Source organism: Elgaria multicarinata, chromosome 12, assembly GCF_023053635.1.
Source record: "Elgaria multicarinata webbii isolate HBS135686 ecotype San Diego chromosome 12, rElgMul1.1.pri, whole genome shotgun sequence".
NCBI lineage: Eukaryota > Metazoa > Chordata > Lepidosauria > Squamata > Anguidae > Elgaria > Elgaria multicarinata.
Genome location: NC_086182.1, coordinates 11,300,000 through 11,315,920, shown reverse-complemented (window position 1 = coordinate 11,315,920; position 15,921 = coordinate 11,300,000). Strand labels below are relative to the sequence as shown.

General features: G+C 42.2%; 1 protein-coding gene across 1 annotated transcript in view; it reads left to right on the top strand.

Annotated features, from left to right (window-relative positions):
* Window positions 1-15,921, top strand: part of PEBP4 (phosphatidylethanolamine binding protein 4) — a 281,906-nt gene that overhangs the window by 83,969 nt on the left and 182,016 nt on the right. Inside the window, exon 4 of the mRNA XM_063139396.1 lies at window positions 12,860-12,958. Within this exon, the coding sequence (XP_062995466.1) occupies window positions 12,860-12,958 (99 nt within the window). The remainder of the gene's footprint in view (window positions 1-12,859; window positions 12,959-15,921) is intronic.

Sequence of the window (15,921 nt, the reverse complement as noted above, 5' to 3'; positions counted from 1 at the left end):
ATTCCCCTCATCACGCAATCGATTTCAAAAACGTAAGACAGACTTCACCAGCAAACAGCGACTTTGACTGGACATCCAAGATCAACAAACAAATTACTCCATTCGACCAGCACTTAACCAAATTCCTACCAACATGGACATATATCACATCGGACAAATGGGTCCTCTCCATAATTGCACAAGGATATCGGATAGAATTCGACACACTACCACCATCCGGCATCATTTGGACCACAAACCCCTCAACACCACTAGAGCAAGAGGTTCTATCCCTTTTAGCAAAGGGAGCCATCATCAAGATACCAAAATCCCAAATACATCAGGGATTTTACTCCCGCTATTTCACCATACCAAAAAAGGATGGAGGCATACGTCCTATTTTAGACTTAAGAGACTTAAACACTTACATAACCCCAAAAAAGTTCCGGATGGTATCCCTGGCCAATATACTAACACTGCTCTCAAAACATGCCTGGTTCGCATCAATAGACCTGAAAGACGCATACTTTCATATCGACATACATGCCCAGAGTCAACAGTACTTAAGATTCCTCATAGGACAACAGGCATTCTAATTCACAGTACTACCATTTGGCCTGTCCACGGCACCACACGTATTCACAAAGTGCATGGCTGTAGTATGTGCCTACCTAAGACAACAAAAAATTCACGTCTATCCTTACATAGACGACTGGCTGATAGTCGCACAGTCCCGCCAGTCTTTACTTCACAATCTAAATACCATACAACGGTTGCTTCAAGACTTAGGGCTGTACATAAACAAAGAAAAATCCTGCATGATCCCAACAAGATCTATAAAATTCATAGGAGCAATCCTCAACACAGATTCATGCAGAGCATTCCTTCCTTTAGACAGAGCAACAACAATCATCAACCTAGCAAAGACAATAAGAAGACGAAACAAACAAAGGGCCATCACCATCCAAAGAATGTTGGGATTAATGGCATCCACCACTATGGTAATAAAACTTGCACGTCTGAAAATGCGAAGAATGCAACTCTGGTTTACGAGAGCATTCAATCCAAAGCAAAACGCAAGGCGAATCACACTTCAAGTACCACCAGAAGTAGCAAGATCACTACTATGGTGGATGTCATGGCGCAATCTATTAACAGGAGTTCCCTTCCATCCTTCAGAACCATCGGGCATCATAACAACCGATGCCTCAACTGTGGGATGGGGAGCTCACTACAAGAACCTTACAGTACAAGGACGCTGGACTGGCAAGGACAGACACAGACACATCAATATGCTAGAACTACTAGCAGTTCAAAAGGCATTGAGGGTGTTCCAAACACAACTATACCACCAGCATATTCAAATAACATCAGACAATACAACTGTAGTCTTTCACTTGAACAAGCAAGGTGGAACCAGATCAAGACCACTAGTCCTACTCACAATCCAAATACTAGAATGGTGCAATGCTCGTCATATCACCATTACCGCAATTCACATTGCTGGGGAACACAACCAACTTGCAGACCAACTCAGCAGAACCATGACATCTGCCCACGAATGGCAAATTCACCCAGACGTTATTCAGAACGTCTTCGACAGATGGGGTACCCCATCCATCGACCTTTTTGCCACAACCGGCAACAGTGTCTGCAACCAATTCTGTACCAAAGCAGGAATAGGACACCAATCAATGGGAGACGCTTTTCTCCGCAAGTGGAGCACAGACTTCTTTTACCTATACCCGCCAGTTCCTCTATTATCATCGAGGGGAATTGGCCTCTATTCCTCTAGTATCATCATTTCATGTAAACCAGGACATCATTCTTTCAGCCTTCTTCCAAACTCCTACGTCAGATATTGAGAGATCGCTTCACATGCTCGACGTTAGACGAGCGCTGGCATTTTACAAGTCTCGCACAGACACAATCTGTAAATCACAGCAACTCTTCATCTGCCATAGTGGTCCTCGGAGGGGTCTACCTGCATCAAAACAGAGAATATCATCATGGATAGTTCAGACCATATCTCTGGCTTATGAACTAGCAGGCATGACACCCCCAACGTGTGTCAAAGCCCATTCCACCAGAGCAGTCACAACATCTACTGCTTTCAATAAGGGCATCTCTGAACTATGCAGAGCTGCAACATGGTCAAAGGCAACAACCTTTATTCGGCATTACAGACTCGATACGAGAGCTAGAGCCGATTGTTCGTTTGGAAGAGCGATCCTGTCATCAATCCTGCACTGACACCTACCCACCTCCGGTAAGTCAGCTTGCTAATCGCCCATATGTGTGATGCACAGAGACCACGAAGAAGAAATTCAAGTTGCTTACCTGTAACTGTAGTTCTTCGAGTGGTCATCTGTGCAGTCACACAACCCACCTACCGTCCCCGCTTCGGTGTGGTGCTATAATATATAAGCAAATGCTCCTCGATACCGAGGCTAAGGTCTCAGGAGAACTGAGGAGCTGGGCGGGAACCCTCCTAGACATGCGCATTACGGAGTGGGGGAGGGTTCCCGCCAAAAAGCTCAGCTTTAGAAGTTTTCCCGACAGTAGCTCTGCGCAGGTGCAGAGCCCATATGTGTGACTGCACAGATGACCACTCGAAGAACTACAGTTACAGGTAAGCAACTTGCATTTTCTGATAATGGAGTGGGGGATTTTCAAATATTCCCCCAAAATCACTGGATGTTCAGATTTCCTTCAAACTGGGCATGAATGTGGATACATGGATAAGCTCTCATGGTGGCAATTTTTAGGTTTCTAACGTGAAAACTGACGGAGATCTAGAAAAGGATTGTTGGGGTTGAGGGTTAAACGTTAAAAAATCGCTAAAAATTAGAGCATGCTCCGATTGGCTTGAAACTTGGCATGAATGCGGATCTAGATGGCATCTCTGAGGGTGCCCACTTTCAAGTTTGTATCTGTAAAAATGTCAGAGTAAATCCCATTTCTGAAAATGGGGTGGTTTTTTTTCAAATATTCCCCAAAAATCACTGGAGCCTCGTATTGGCTTCAAACTGGGCATGAATGTGGATACATGGATAAGCTCTCATGGTGGTGATTTTGAGGTTTCTAACGTTTACAGTGATGGAGATATCAAAAGGGGTGTGAATTGGGGTTAGGAGGTGATGCTTAAAATGTTTAAAAAATCACTAAAAATCCGAGCATGCTCGGATTGGCTTGAAACTTGGCGTGAATGTGGAGCTAGGTGGCATCTGTGAGGGTGCCCACTTTCAAGTTTGTATCTGTAAAGATGTCAGAGTAAATCCCATTTCTGAAAATGGGGTGGGGGATTTTCAAATATTCCCCAAAAATCACTGGATGCTTGGATTTGCTTGAAGCTTGGCATGAATGTGGATACATAGATAAGCTCTCATGGTGCCGATTTTGAGGTTTCTAACGTTAACAGGAAAAAACTTATAGGTGTTTGGATTTCAATGCAAGTCTATGGGGGGGAAGGAGCTCCGATCCGGATCCGGAGCTCCGCAGCGAAGCGGATCGACACGGGGCAGAGCAGACCCGATCAGGAAGTTGCGGGTCGGGGGGTCCGTGCACAGCCCTATTAATTACATACCCACTTCCCTTATGGTTTTTGGAATAGATTTTAAAGTGCAAAATAACCACAAAAATGTATGACATTTTTGTGAAAGAAGAAAAATAAAGTGTCAAATGTTTGAGCAGACAACTACTAACCAGACCAAGGAGACAGCTCACCTGAAGTAAGGAAGAAGAGACAACAGTCTGTATTCATTTTTGGAGCCAGGTATATGAGGAGCAAAGGTAAAGGAAAGCAGAGCTCATCCCATGATGCTGATGATTTTTTTTAAAAAAATAATCCTGCTCTCCATTCCATGTGTATGTTAGTATACAAACTAAATTTGTAAAATGCTTACAGCCTTTACTTTTATTTTTTACTAAATACAGAATGTTGCTATTATTTCAAGTTTAGAGATACAAAATTGATAGGAGACAGTGACTCACCTAAATTCACTAATTTTAAATGTATTTTATATGTTATGTACATGTATGAACAAGTCTGTGAGAACTCTGTGCTAAAAATCAAGTACAGTATATCAAATACAGCATTTATCCCATGGGTGCTGAACCAATTTGAGGTGGTGGCCAAATGCCCCAGCCCCCCATTTGGCTCTCTGCAGGCTGGATGTCTTTGTACCACCCACTTTGCCTTTCACCATGGAGGCTCTGCAGGCTGGATGCAGCAGTCTACATTGGGCTCGTGCACCGGAGGTTCTGCAGCCAGTGTGGTGTAGTGGCTAAAGTATTGGACTGGGAGTCAGGAGGTCCAGGTTGTAGTCTCCATTCAGCCATGGAAACCCACTGAGTGACTTTGTGGCCAGTCGCACACTCTCAGCCCAACCCATCTCACAGGGTTGTTGTTGTGAGGATAAAATGGAGAGGAGGGGGAAGATTATGTATGCCACCTTGGATTCCTTGGAAGAAAAAGGTGACACATTGTTTTAACTGTTTTAACTGCTTTTACTGCTTTTAAATTATATACTGTTTTAACTTGGATCATGGTTTATTTTGGTTTTAACTGTGCATATTTATTGTTTTATACTGTATGTTTTTATCTGTACGCCACTCTGAGATCAGGATATAAATGTTTTAAATAAATAAATAAATAAATAAATAAATATAAACCCAACATTTTTTTCCTTATTTCAAATTAGCTACATGGTACTGGAAAGGCTGCTAGTTTTATCTATTGGGAGAAGGCCTTTCCCCCTGGGCAAGCTACTATTAGCTCCTCTGTGGAAATGGGCTTAACTTCCTTGTGTGCTGATGGTTTGTCACTGGGGATGAAATGCTTCATCACTGAGGCTCCTCATGCTCAGACATCTGACTTAGCAAAACTGCTTTAAACTTCATTTGTTAAAATACCTTAAGATTAGATATTAAAAGTTTCAGAGTTATGTATAATCTCACTGTCTAATGAAAGAGCAGTGAGATGTTCACTATTATCAAGTTACACTTCTCCTGATAAATATTTCAGTCACTGCCCATGACCAGAGGCAAGTGAGGATTCTCCTGTAGTGAAAATACTTGTGTTGTCTCAAACACTTGTTATTCATCAAGATCCAAATTGTTGCCACAACTGTTCCAGCAAGGAGTGGTTTTATATTACCCAATTACAATCTGCCCCCTTATCTCAAGAAGGATTCAGCCTTCCCTTGGAAACTGCTTTGTCTCACAGGAATCTTTAAGCTACTCCTGTTAGGAAGTAGTTAGCAAGTGTTGGGATAAAGTATGCTCCTTTTCAACAGTTTAAAAAAGGTTGTTCCTTCTCAGTTGGTTCATTTTGCTAAGAGGCACTCAGTAGTATGAAGAACAATGGAAGAGATACATTTCCATAACTTATATAAAATATTTTTGATGTCTGATGCAGAATTGGCACCCTCTTTTCACTAGGGCTGTAGCTAGACCTAAGGTTTATCCCAGGATCATCCTGGGTTCGTCCCTGCCTGAGTGCTGGATGCCCTGTGTGGCACTTAGATGAACAGGTTTGACCCCAGGACAATCCTGGGATAAACCTTAGGTCTAGCTATGGCCTAGTTAACTGTTGTTGTTGCTGCTGCTGCTGCTATCCTTCCACTCCTAATTTTAATTCTCATGACATCCTTTTAACCTGAGATGCCAGGCACTGAACTTCAACCACATAAAGTATGTGCCCTACCAGTGAGCTTTCTACAACATTTGTTTGTTTGTTTTGTTTTGTTTTATTGTGTATTTTACTTTGTATGATTTGTTTTGGTTAGACTCATTGCATACCACCCTGGTTTAAAAATAGTTTCAAATTGGAGCAAAGCAGCAGATAGGGGAAAGGAACAGAAGTTCAAACTGTAGCTTAAAACAAAAGAGTATCTGATGCAAGAGAATACACATGAATTCAACATCTATAGTTTGGCAAGCAGTGACACTATGTATTCTAGTCAGCTGTGTAGATTCCATGGTCATTTGCACATAACTGATGTTCACCTCACATACTCCATGATACAGATTGCACATATAAAGTTTGTACCTTGACATGAAGGTACAAAATTAAACCAACACAGAGATTAGGCATGTGCTCCGCTCCGATTAGAAGCGCAGAAGCAGGAGCGAATTGGCCTGCTCCGCCTTGCCCAGAGGCGGAGTAGAAGCGGACCACAGACCCCTAGAAGCAAGGCAAAGAGAAGCGCCCATTTTTCGGAGCTCCTCTTTCAGGCGGAGCGCTCCGATCGCCATCTTGAAACATTTCGCCCATAGGATTGCATTGTGGAAAAGAATCGGGGATAACTGGGTTGTTTTTGAAGCTATCGTTCTGAAAATTCTTGTGCTCAGAGAGTCGTGGATGGGGGTTATTTTGAGACTACTCTCACCTCTCTGCGTCGTGTGGTTCGCATGCTATATATTTTTAAAAATCGGGTAAACAAACATTACAAACAGGGACAGCGCGGGTCAAACGGCGGTTTTCGCCCATAGGATTGCATTGCGGAAAAGAATCGGGGATAACTGGGTTGGTTTTGAAGCTATCGTTCTGAAAATTCTTGTGCTCAGAGAGTCATGGATGGGGGTCATTTTGAGACTACTCTCACCTCTCTGCGTGGTGCGGGTCGCGCGCTAGAATTTTTTAAAAAATCAGCGGGAAAAATACCTTTTTCGAAGGGCTGAGGGGCAGAGTCAACTCCCGGTCATGATCACATGATGCCAAAGTTGGAGGAGGGGATAGGCAAAACGGGTAACTTGGGATTCTGGGAAACTTCTCTTTCTTAATCTGAACGGACTTTTCCCAGTGTTTTTTAAAACAGTAGCCCCATCAAATGCACAAACACAACCTGAAATCATATACTAAGCCAATAATAAGAGAGCACTGCTACCCACCCTAACTTTGGGGAACAACTGAAAAGATGTGGTGCAAGGGGATGAGCTCCCCTAGGGCATCCCATGTGGATGTGCCCCCACTCTCTCCTGTACTTGGAAGGCCATCAGAGCCTTCCAAAGAGAGGAACCCGGTGGAGCAATGCCTATCATGAGTTGAAGTGAGCAGTCTATTTCTCTTAGTGGTGGAGCAATGCCTATCATGAGTTGAAGTGAGCGGTCTACTTCTCTTAGTGGTGGAGCAATGCCTATCATGAGTTGAACTGGCAGCTGCTTCCCCCTCCCCTGGGCACGTCCCCCTATTGCTGGTAAAAGACAGATATAGCCTTTTTAAAAAAGTTATTCTTGTTGTTTATTCAGCAACACTGCTGCTTTTAATTCCACCCCTCCTTCGTTTATTTATTTATTTATTTATTTATTCCATTTTATATGCATTACTGGCTTATCCTTGGCTCACTTCCTTATGCCCCCAGAAATGTCTGCTGCCTGCCTGCCTTCCCTCCCTCCTCCCCTGCCCACCTCGCAGGGATGTTGTGTGTGTCTGGCTTTGACTCAGGGGAGAAGTCCTTCCTGCGCTCACTTAGAGTTTTGGAAGTTCCAAATCCATTTTTCTAGTGTGGAAGAAGATTCATTTAGGTTGATCTCTACTCCCCAATTCACGGCATCTTGGGATTTCCTTTGAAATGGCCCCATTGAGATGTCTGCAGGTTTAAGCCCCGCCAAAAATCAGGGGATGATGGGACTGCCTTGAGTCTTGGCGTGCGTGTATCCCTGGATAAGCTTTCATGGTGGTGAGTTTGAGGTTTCTAACATGCAAATTGACGGAGCTATGGAAAGGGGTGTGAATGGGGTGCCCGATTTTCCTAAATTCCCCAAAAATCAGGGGATGATGGGACTGCCTTGAGTCTCGGCGTGCGTATGTATCCCTGGATAAGCTTTCATGGTGGTGAGTTTGAGGTTTCTAACGTGCAAATTGACGGAGCTATGGAAAGGGGTGTGAATGGGGTGCCCAATTTTCATAAATTCTCCAAAAATCAGGGGATGATGGGAGTGCCTTGAAACTTGGCGTGCGTGTGTATACCCCCATGAGGTGTCATGGTGCCAAACTTGAGGTTTCTAACTTGAACAGAAAAAAAGTTGTTTACTTTTTTAGCTTTCAATGCAACCCTATGGGGGGGGGAAAAACGGAGCGCCAATCCAGATCCGGAGCTCCAAGCGGAGCGGAGCAGAAATGGGCGGAGCGGGGGCAGGGCGAAGCAGCCTGGAAGTGAAGCGGAGCGGGGGTCCATGCACACCCCTATAAAAGGAAGCTTTTGTTTATATGTCCTTGATGGACATCCAGTTGTTATGAAACTTTTAGGATTTGTTCTCTCTGGGATGGCTTTAGGCACAGGGAAAATTTTAACCGCCATCTTGAACCAAAAAGGCAGCAAATCAGAGCATGGGAGCAATCACGGAAAAGACCTTCTCTTGCATTCCTATCAAATATAAATCCAATGGCAGCGGCTGAAGGGCCTTGCCTGACAATATTAAAATACAAGCAGACTCATATGGAAGAAGATGGTCTTTCAGGTAGCCTGATTCATACTTTTATAGAGCATAACAAGTACTTTGAATTGTGCCTGGAAACAGATCAGTAGTCAGTGAAGCTGTTGCAACAGAGGTTACATGCTCCCTATAAAAGACCACAACAGTTTACTTGCAGCATTATGGACCAGCTGAAGTTTCCCACATAGAGCCCATTATTGTAGATCAAACAGGATGCAACTAAACATAAATATGTGTCACTATAGCCAGATCAAACATCTCTAGGAATAGGTGCAGCTGGCACACTAGTCTCAGCTGTGTAAATGCACAAGCCACCACTAGGGCCCTGCCTTCATGGCACTGTATTAGTGCTGCTTTGCTACTAAATCCCCCAGGTTTGCTGCTGTGGGACGGTGATAGTTAATATAAATTGCAGGAGGCAGCACTGGCTTTCTGGAGTCCATTCAGCTCTCTGGGCCCACCCCCTGCCTTCTGCCCGGCTTCTGGCAACCAATGAGTGGTTGCCATCTGCCCTGGAACACCCCTGGCTCAACGCTGGAGCGAGGTCACAGGGTCGAAAGGCTGTGGTGACTTTGCTTTGAAGGCAAAAGTCGGGGTAAGTCATACCCCGACTTTTCTAACACACAGCTTCAGGGAAAAGCCCCAGCGTGGCTGCAAATCAACAGCTGCATTGTATAACAGACACAGTGCCAATGTGCAGCCACCATAGAGCAATGAAGGCATATAGACAGCCCTCTGGAGTACATATAAACTGTGAACCTGAGTCTTCAGGTGCAGTGTAACCCCATCCAGCACAGTCTGAAACCCAGATTCCCTGATCTGCCTTTCATCTAACCAGGAACACCTCTGTCTTGGCTAGATTACGTTTCAATTTGTTCTCCCTCATTAAGGCCTCATCCACACCGAGCACGATATTCCACTATGAAAGCGGTATATAAAAGGCAGGAGCCACGCTATTGCTTTACAGCAGTATTGAAGTGCACTGGCAACTGTTGGGGCCCATTGACTCATACCATACACTGCTTTCATCCCGCTATATCCAGCTTGGTGCGGCTCCTGCCTTTTATATACCGCTTTCATAGTGCAATATCCTGCTTGGTGTAGATGAGGCCCTAGTTAATTACAGATATCAGATATGATTTAGAACTAGAACAACTTCCTTTGGTTTAAATGGAAAGGAGAGATAGATTTGGATGTCACCATACTGGTGGGAACAAACCCCAAAACTTCAGACAACCTCTTCTGGCAGTTTCATGTATATGTTAAACAGCATGGAGGTCATGATGGAACCCTAACAGGTAGCACAAGCCAATGGCCACAGTGTCAAACAGGAATCCCCCAGCACCACCTTCTAAAATTACCCCTCCAAGAAGGACTGGAGCCACCATAGAACAGGGCCTCAAAGACCCATCCCAGACAGACATTTAAGGAAAATACCTTAGTCTATGGCATCAAAAGCTGCCGAGAAGTCTAGTGGGCATATTCCCCTTGTCCAGCTCGTGGCATAGATTGTCCACCAAGGTGACAAAAGCAGTCTCTGTCCCATAACCAAGCATGAAGCCAGATTGAAATAGATCTAGATAAACCATCTCATCAAGAAATCCTTGTTGCTGAGAAGCCACCAAACTCTGTCGCGATGGCCAAGAATGGAATATTGGAGACAGAAATTATCCAATAAAACAGAGGTCTGGGAAGATTTTTTTAAGCAGTGTTCTTACCCCCGCCTCCTTTAAAAAAGCCAAAATAACACCTTGCTATTTACCACTACCATACCCCTTAGTGAGGCCCTCCCTCCCAGATACTTTTATAAACCAGGAGGGACAAGGGTCCAGCACACATGTGGTACGACTCATCTCTCCAATGTCTTTTGAAATAGGAGAGATTTGTTTGTTAGAGATTTGCATGGCATAATGCTTCTCTAAACAAAAGCTCATTGTTACAGTAGTCATCACTCCCCCCCTCCGCATATTTGCATGTTGAAGATAAGTTACAATTAATACTTTGTCTGTGGTATCTATGTACACTATAGCAACCATTTTTAAACCTGTGAAGTCTTTCTAAAAAGCTGTTTTGCTCACTGGCAATTCAGATTAAATGTTTGTTAAAGGAGTTGCTATTAAACCTAGATTTTTTGGAAAGTTAGCTGTCATATTTTTGTTTGTTATGGTGTTGTTTTTAAAGGGGGTTGGAGTTGGCTTTTTCATCCCAAATATATTTTAGCACTGGGTGAATAAGAATTAAATACCTAATAGCTATAAACACATTACATAGCTAGAACTAAGCCCCTTGGTTTTCAGTACCATTCACCACTAGGGAGGGGCTGTACCTGAGCACATCCTTTGCATGCAAAAGGTCCCAGATGAATCCCCAGTATCTCCAGATAGGGATAGGAAAGATTCTTGGCTGAAATCCTGGATAGCCCATGCCAATAAATGTAAATGATATCAAATTTGATTGGTCTGACTTGACATAAGGCAGCTTCCTATGTGCCTCGGAGTGGCCATGATCTAGATAGTCAGCAGCCTAAATGTGATGAACTTATTCTTAGCCTGGACCTTGTTTTCTTTTTCTAGTGGAGAACATTAATAGATCAGCACTTATCAACAGATCAAATCAACGGTTTTTCCTTATATACTTTGGTATGGTGCTCCTGCCTTGAAGTCATGGGGAGATTACTACATGATTCAACAAGATTGTAAATATGGATGCCAATTCTAATGTTTTCTAGGAATTTTTCATACATGGTACAACAAAACACAACTCCATATCTACCACATTCCTCCAGTGTTTATCCAATGCTATACAGCTTGGGACCAGGCTATTTGAAAGACCGCATTCTCCCACATGAGCTTGCCCAAATTTTAAGGCCCTTGAGAGAGAGGCCCTTCTCCCAGTCCTACCACTATCGAAGGCACATTTTACAGAAACACGAGAGAGGGCCTTCTCTGTGGTTGCTCCCAGGTTTTGGAACACACTGCTAAGAGAGACCAGGCCAGCTCCATCTCTGTTATCCTTTTGCTGGAAAATAAATATATTTTTATTTGAGCAGGCTTTTGTCATTTATGTTGAATTGTTGCTGTATTAGGTTTTTAATCTGTTATTTCTTTCTTATTCCCCCCTTATTTCTTTCTTATTGATATGCTTTTATTTGCCTTCTGTTTTTTTATTTGTGTTTTATTTGATGTGTTTTATTGCATGCATTTTTAATTGAGTTTTCATGTTTTAATTATAATGTAACTTATAACATAATTATATTGACCTGATTCACATGTCACCAACAAACTACAGCTTTGCTTACTCCAGCTGCATTTCAAACAACCCATAGTTTGTTAACCATGGTGTGTTAACAAGGTGTGACCTAGGTCATTGAATTCCTATGCATTCCTTACACATTTTCCCAGGAAAAACATACTGACCTCTTGTTTCTAGGCCCTGTGTGTGGTTCACCTTCTGCCAGCTCTTCCTCCTTTCTTGGGTCCTGTGCATATTTGGTTCTCTGGTTACCTGATGTTGTTGTTTTATTCATTGAATTGCTTAGATACCTTTCTCTTAAAATGACCCAAGATGACTTACAATGGCAGTATTAAACAGCTAGAAACAATTTCTGTTAAAAATACCAAAACATAATAAAACAACTAAAACATCAGTATAGGCCATAACCCAAACAAGTTATGTATAAAAAAGGCCATCATACCTATCCTCCTAAGCACTTTCTTTATCTAGGCCAGAACCAATTTTGCCCCTAAATCCAGCCTTCCTTTTATCTAATACCAGCTGTCCACATTCCTTCACAGACACCACTCAGTAGCTAGGAGAACTCGAGGAATGGCAACAATAAGTAAAATAATATTCTGATATTTGGAGAATTTTACTCACTTGCAGCTCCCCAAGTTTAAAATATGGGAGTTTCAGCTTTTTCTCATCACTGCTTATAGATAAATTAGTAATATTGTTTTTCTATCTTGCCTGTACAGTGGTTTGAATTTAGGTATATTATAATGTATCTTCAGTAAGAACACCTATTTATATTCCTTCAGTGGTAGCACTGAGACAGAGTCTTAAATAATAATCAAAAATATATTTTCATATGCTATGTACTGAACTTCCACTTTTTTTCACCATATTCTATTTTGTTTGCCCAGCATCCTGCCACCTGCCCTTCTTCAGAGTATCATATATATGGCCTTTTAAATGAGAGAAGTTCTTTGCAAGAATCGATATAAATTATTTATTCTATTTTCAACTTGACCATATACCTTTGCTTTTATTAGAATTGCATTTCTGTATGTTGGACCTGTTATAGGAAAACTGTAATGTAGTACTGAAGGTCCTGTTGTCATAGGAGAGTGGATGAATTATAGCTGTTTTGTTAGGAAAGTTTCCTTTTTAACTCGCTCACCAGCTTACTGCATAAGACTATCTTTCCATATATGTTTTACAGAATAAGAAGTATGTTCTCATCATGGTGGATCCAGATGCCCCCAGCAGAGCAAATCCGAAGTACCGTTTCTGGAGACACTGGGTTGTTGTCAACATCAATGTGAGTAACAAGGATGTTTTTTGTCATTATATTCTTCCCTAAGGTGCATCAGTAGCTTTGGAGATGCTGATTGATATATTTAATAAACATTTCATTTGGATAAACCTGGGCCTTTCCTCCACAATTTTTATTTTAATGCTTCTTAGTAACGGTTAAGTTATGTGATCATGCCAGAAACTGCCTTTGGCCCACAAGAAGTTTCTGTATTGTTTTAAGGCTTTATGCAGATGACATGTAGGTACTATTTTAGAGATATCATGGCTGGCAGTATACATGTTAGTTTAAATGGTAATAATTGGTCACATGAGCCAGGTGAATGATAAAATGAGGATATGTACAACAACTCTGCTTCAGCTTTTGCTCAGCCCATTTGGCGAGTTTCTTTGAATTTGTTCCTTGTGAACTAGCACATGAACTGCACGGTAGTTCTAAAGGCTCAGAAACTACCCTCAGCGAGCCCAGGAAATGTTCAGTATCTTAGAGCTCAAGGAAGTACCCCTTTGGGGCTTTTGCACACCTCCTTTTGAGCAATGCTGGATATCTACAACATGGATGAAAATAGAGAAACATTCAGATCTTGTGTATTTTGCATGCATGTCCTTTGGAGGCAGTAAGCACACCACAAGCTTGGAGAATTTATCTTGTTAGTCCCACCCCATGAGGGACATCTAACATCTGCCACAGCAGCAACCATTTCCAGGGGTTGGGGGCTATCTGAGAAGCCTGCCACTGGTGGTGTGTCTCCCTTTAAGTTGTCTGATGTTTGAGGGCGAGGGTGGCCACTTCTTTTACCCTGCAGAATCAGGTACCAGTGAGAAGGGGTCCTGTGGAGGTGGTTTTTTTCCTCTCTCTCCAAATAGGCTTCAGTGAAAATGGCAGAGAGTGGGAGGTTTACATAGGATACCCTCTGTGGGACTGTTAACTGGAGCTTCCTGTTGTGATAGATTTTCTTGAGATTTAGCTGCATCCTATGATTGCCTAGTAGTTTATTTCTTTTTCTTTCTGCTCTTGGTTTTGCTTGCTGCATGGCTGATAAATGAAGGGGGGTTGTTATTATGTGTTTTCAAGAAGTTCAAATCTAACTGAACACAAATTAAGACTATATTAAGGCCTTTTCTGTCACCACTACATCTGTAGAGACTTGTCTAACAGACCAGACAGAAGAGAAGATGATGAATCAGTTACCTGCTGTGACATTTTTGCTAAATGCTTTGTGGATAAAGTTGCTTACATCTGCTCTGACTTGGATTCCATGATTACAACAGATCTTATGGATGTTCCTTTGGCATCTGCTTGTCGTCATGTTGTGATAAATACATTTCACTTTATTCAACCTGAGGATATGGATAAGCTCCTTGCTGGTGTGAGACCAACCATTTGTATGCTTGACCCTTGGCCACCTTGGCTGATTTAAGCATCCAGACGAGGCTTGGATGAGTGGATCAGTAGAATCATAAATGTCTTGTTGGTAGAAGAAGTAATGCTGGCCAGCCTAAAGATGGCTGTGGTAAGAGCTTATTATTATTATTTTAACGTCTCTTGATCCTATCTTCTGGATAATTTCCATCCAGTTTCAAATTTGTCATTACTGTGCAGTGATTGAACATGTGGCAACTGAACTCCAGTGTTTCTTGGTTGAAGCAAATTATATAGACCCATTTCAATCTGGCTTCAGACCTGGTTTTAGACCGAAAGCAAGTTTGGTCAGCTGGATTAATAATCTACATGAAGAAATAGATGGGGCATACATCCCTATTGGCTCTGCTGGATCGTTCAGCAGCATTTAATACCATTGATCCTGGTATCCTTCTAGACCTCCTAGCAAGGATAGGTTTGGAAGGAACTACTTTACAGTCCTTCCTATTCTTCGTTGGGGTTCGTTTCAGTAGGTGGTGTTAGAAGACTCTTGTCGAAAGCCTTTGGTATTCATTCATAATAGCTCAAAGGGATAGATTCTGTCCCTGTGCTTTTCATCATCATGGGACCACTGGGAGAGGTCATTTGGGAATCTGAAGTGCATTGTCACCAATATGTGGATGACACACTATTTCTCTGAACTCAGCTTTGCACTTGGATACTCAAGGGGTAGCTGTAGCCAAGGTTATCTTTGCCCAGCTTAGGTTTGTGGACCAACTATATTTGTTCCTGACTTCAGACTTGGCCATGGTGAAACAAGCCTTAGTTAACACATGTAGATGAAATACATTTTATCTGGAGCTACCTTTGAAGAGTCTTCAGAAACTGCAGTTGGTCCAGAATGTGTTAGTAAGGATGTTATTCAGCAATCATGCATAGGATGATAACACACCTGCCCTACAACAGTTTCATTGGCTAGCAATGTTTTTCTAGGCACTATTCAAGTGTTGGTGAGCTAAATTGCTTGGGTCCACTATGCTTTAAGAGCCAGCTTCTCCTGTACCAGCCTGCCTATGCCCTATGATCTGATGGAAAGATCTTTCTCTATGTCCTGACTATGATAGAGGTTCAGTTGATGGGGAAAAGAGGAAGAGACTTCTAAGTGGTTGCACCCAAATTATGGAATTATTTTCCTAATGAGGTTTTGTTGGGTCCCTCTCTTGCTATGTTCCACCAGATGGTAAAACCCTTTTTATTACAGCAGGCAACTGGGATGAACAATTCTTATCCAATATCTTTGCTTATCTGCTGAACTTCTGTTTTATTGTCATTTTTAATTAATGTTGCATTTTATAATTGGGTTTAATTTTTCTAAGTAAACCTGTGTTGTGTAAGCACTTTAAGGGTGGGACATAAATCCTTATACGAACAAACAAATACATAAAATATTCTCCATTCTTAAAAATGCAAATGAAATGGAACTGAAATGAACATTTGGCTCAGTTCTAACAAAAGCACACCTACACACAAGCTAAATAACTTAGATTTAAAGCATAAAAGTATACATGTTTACTCAGATGTCCCACTGAGCTCCTAGTTGAGTGTGT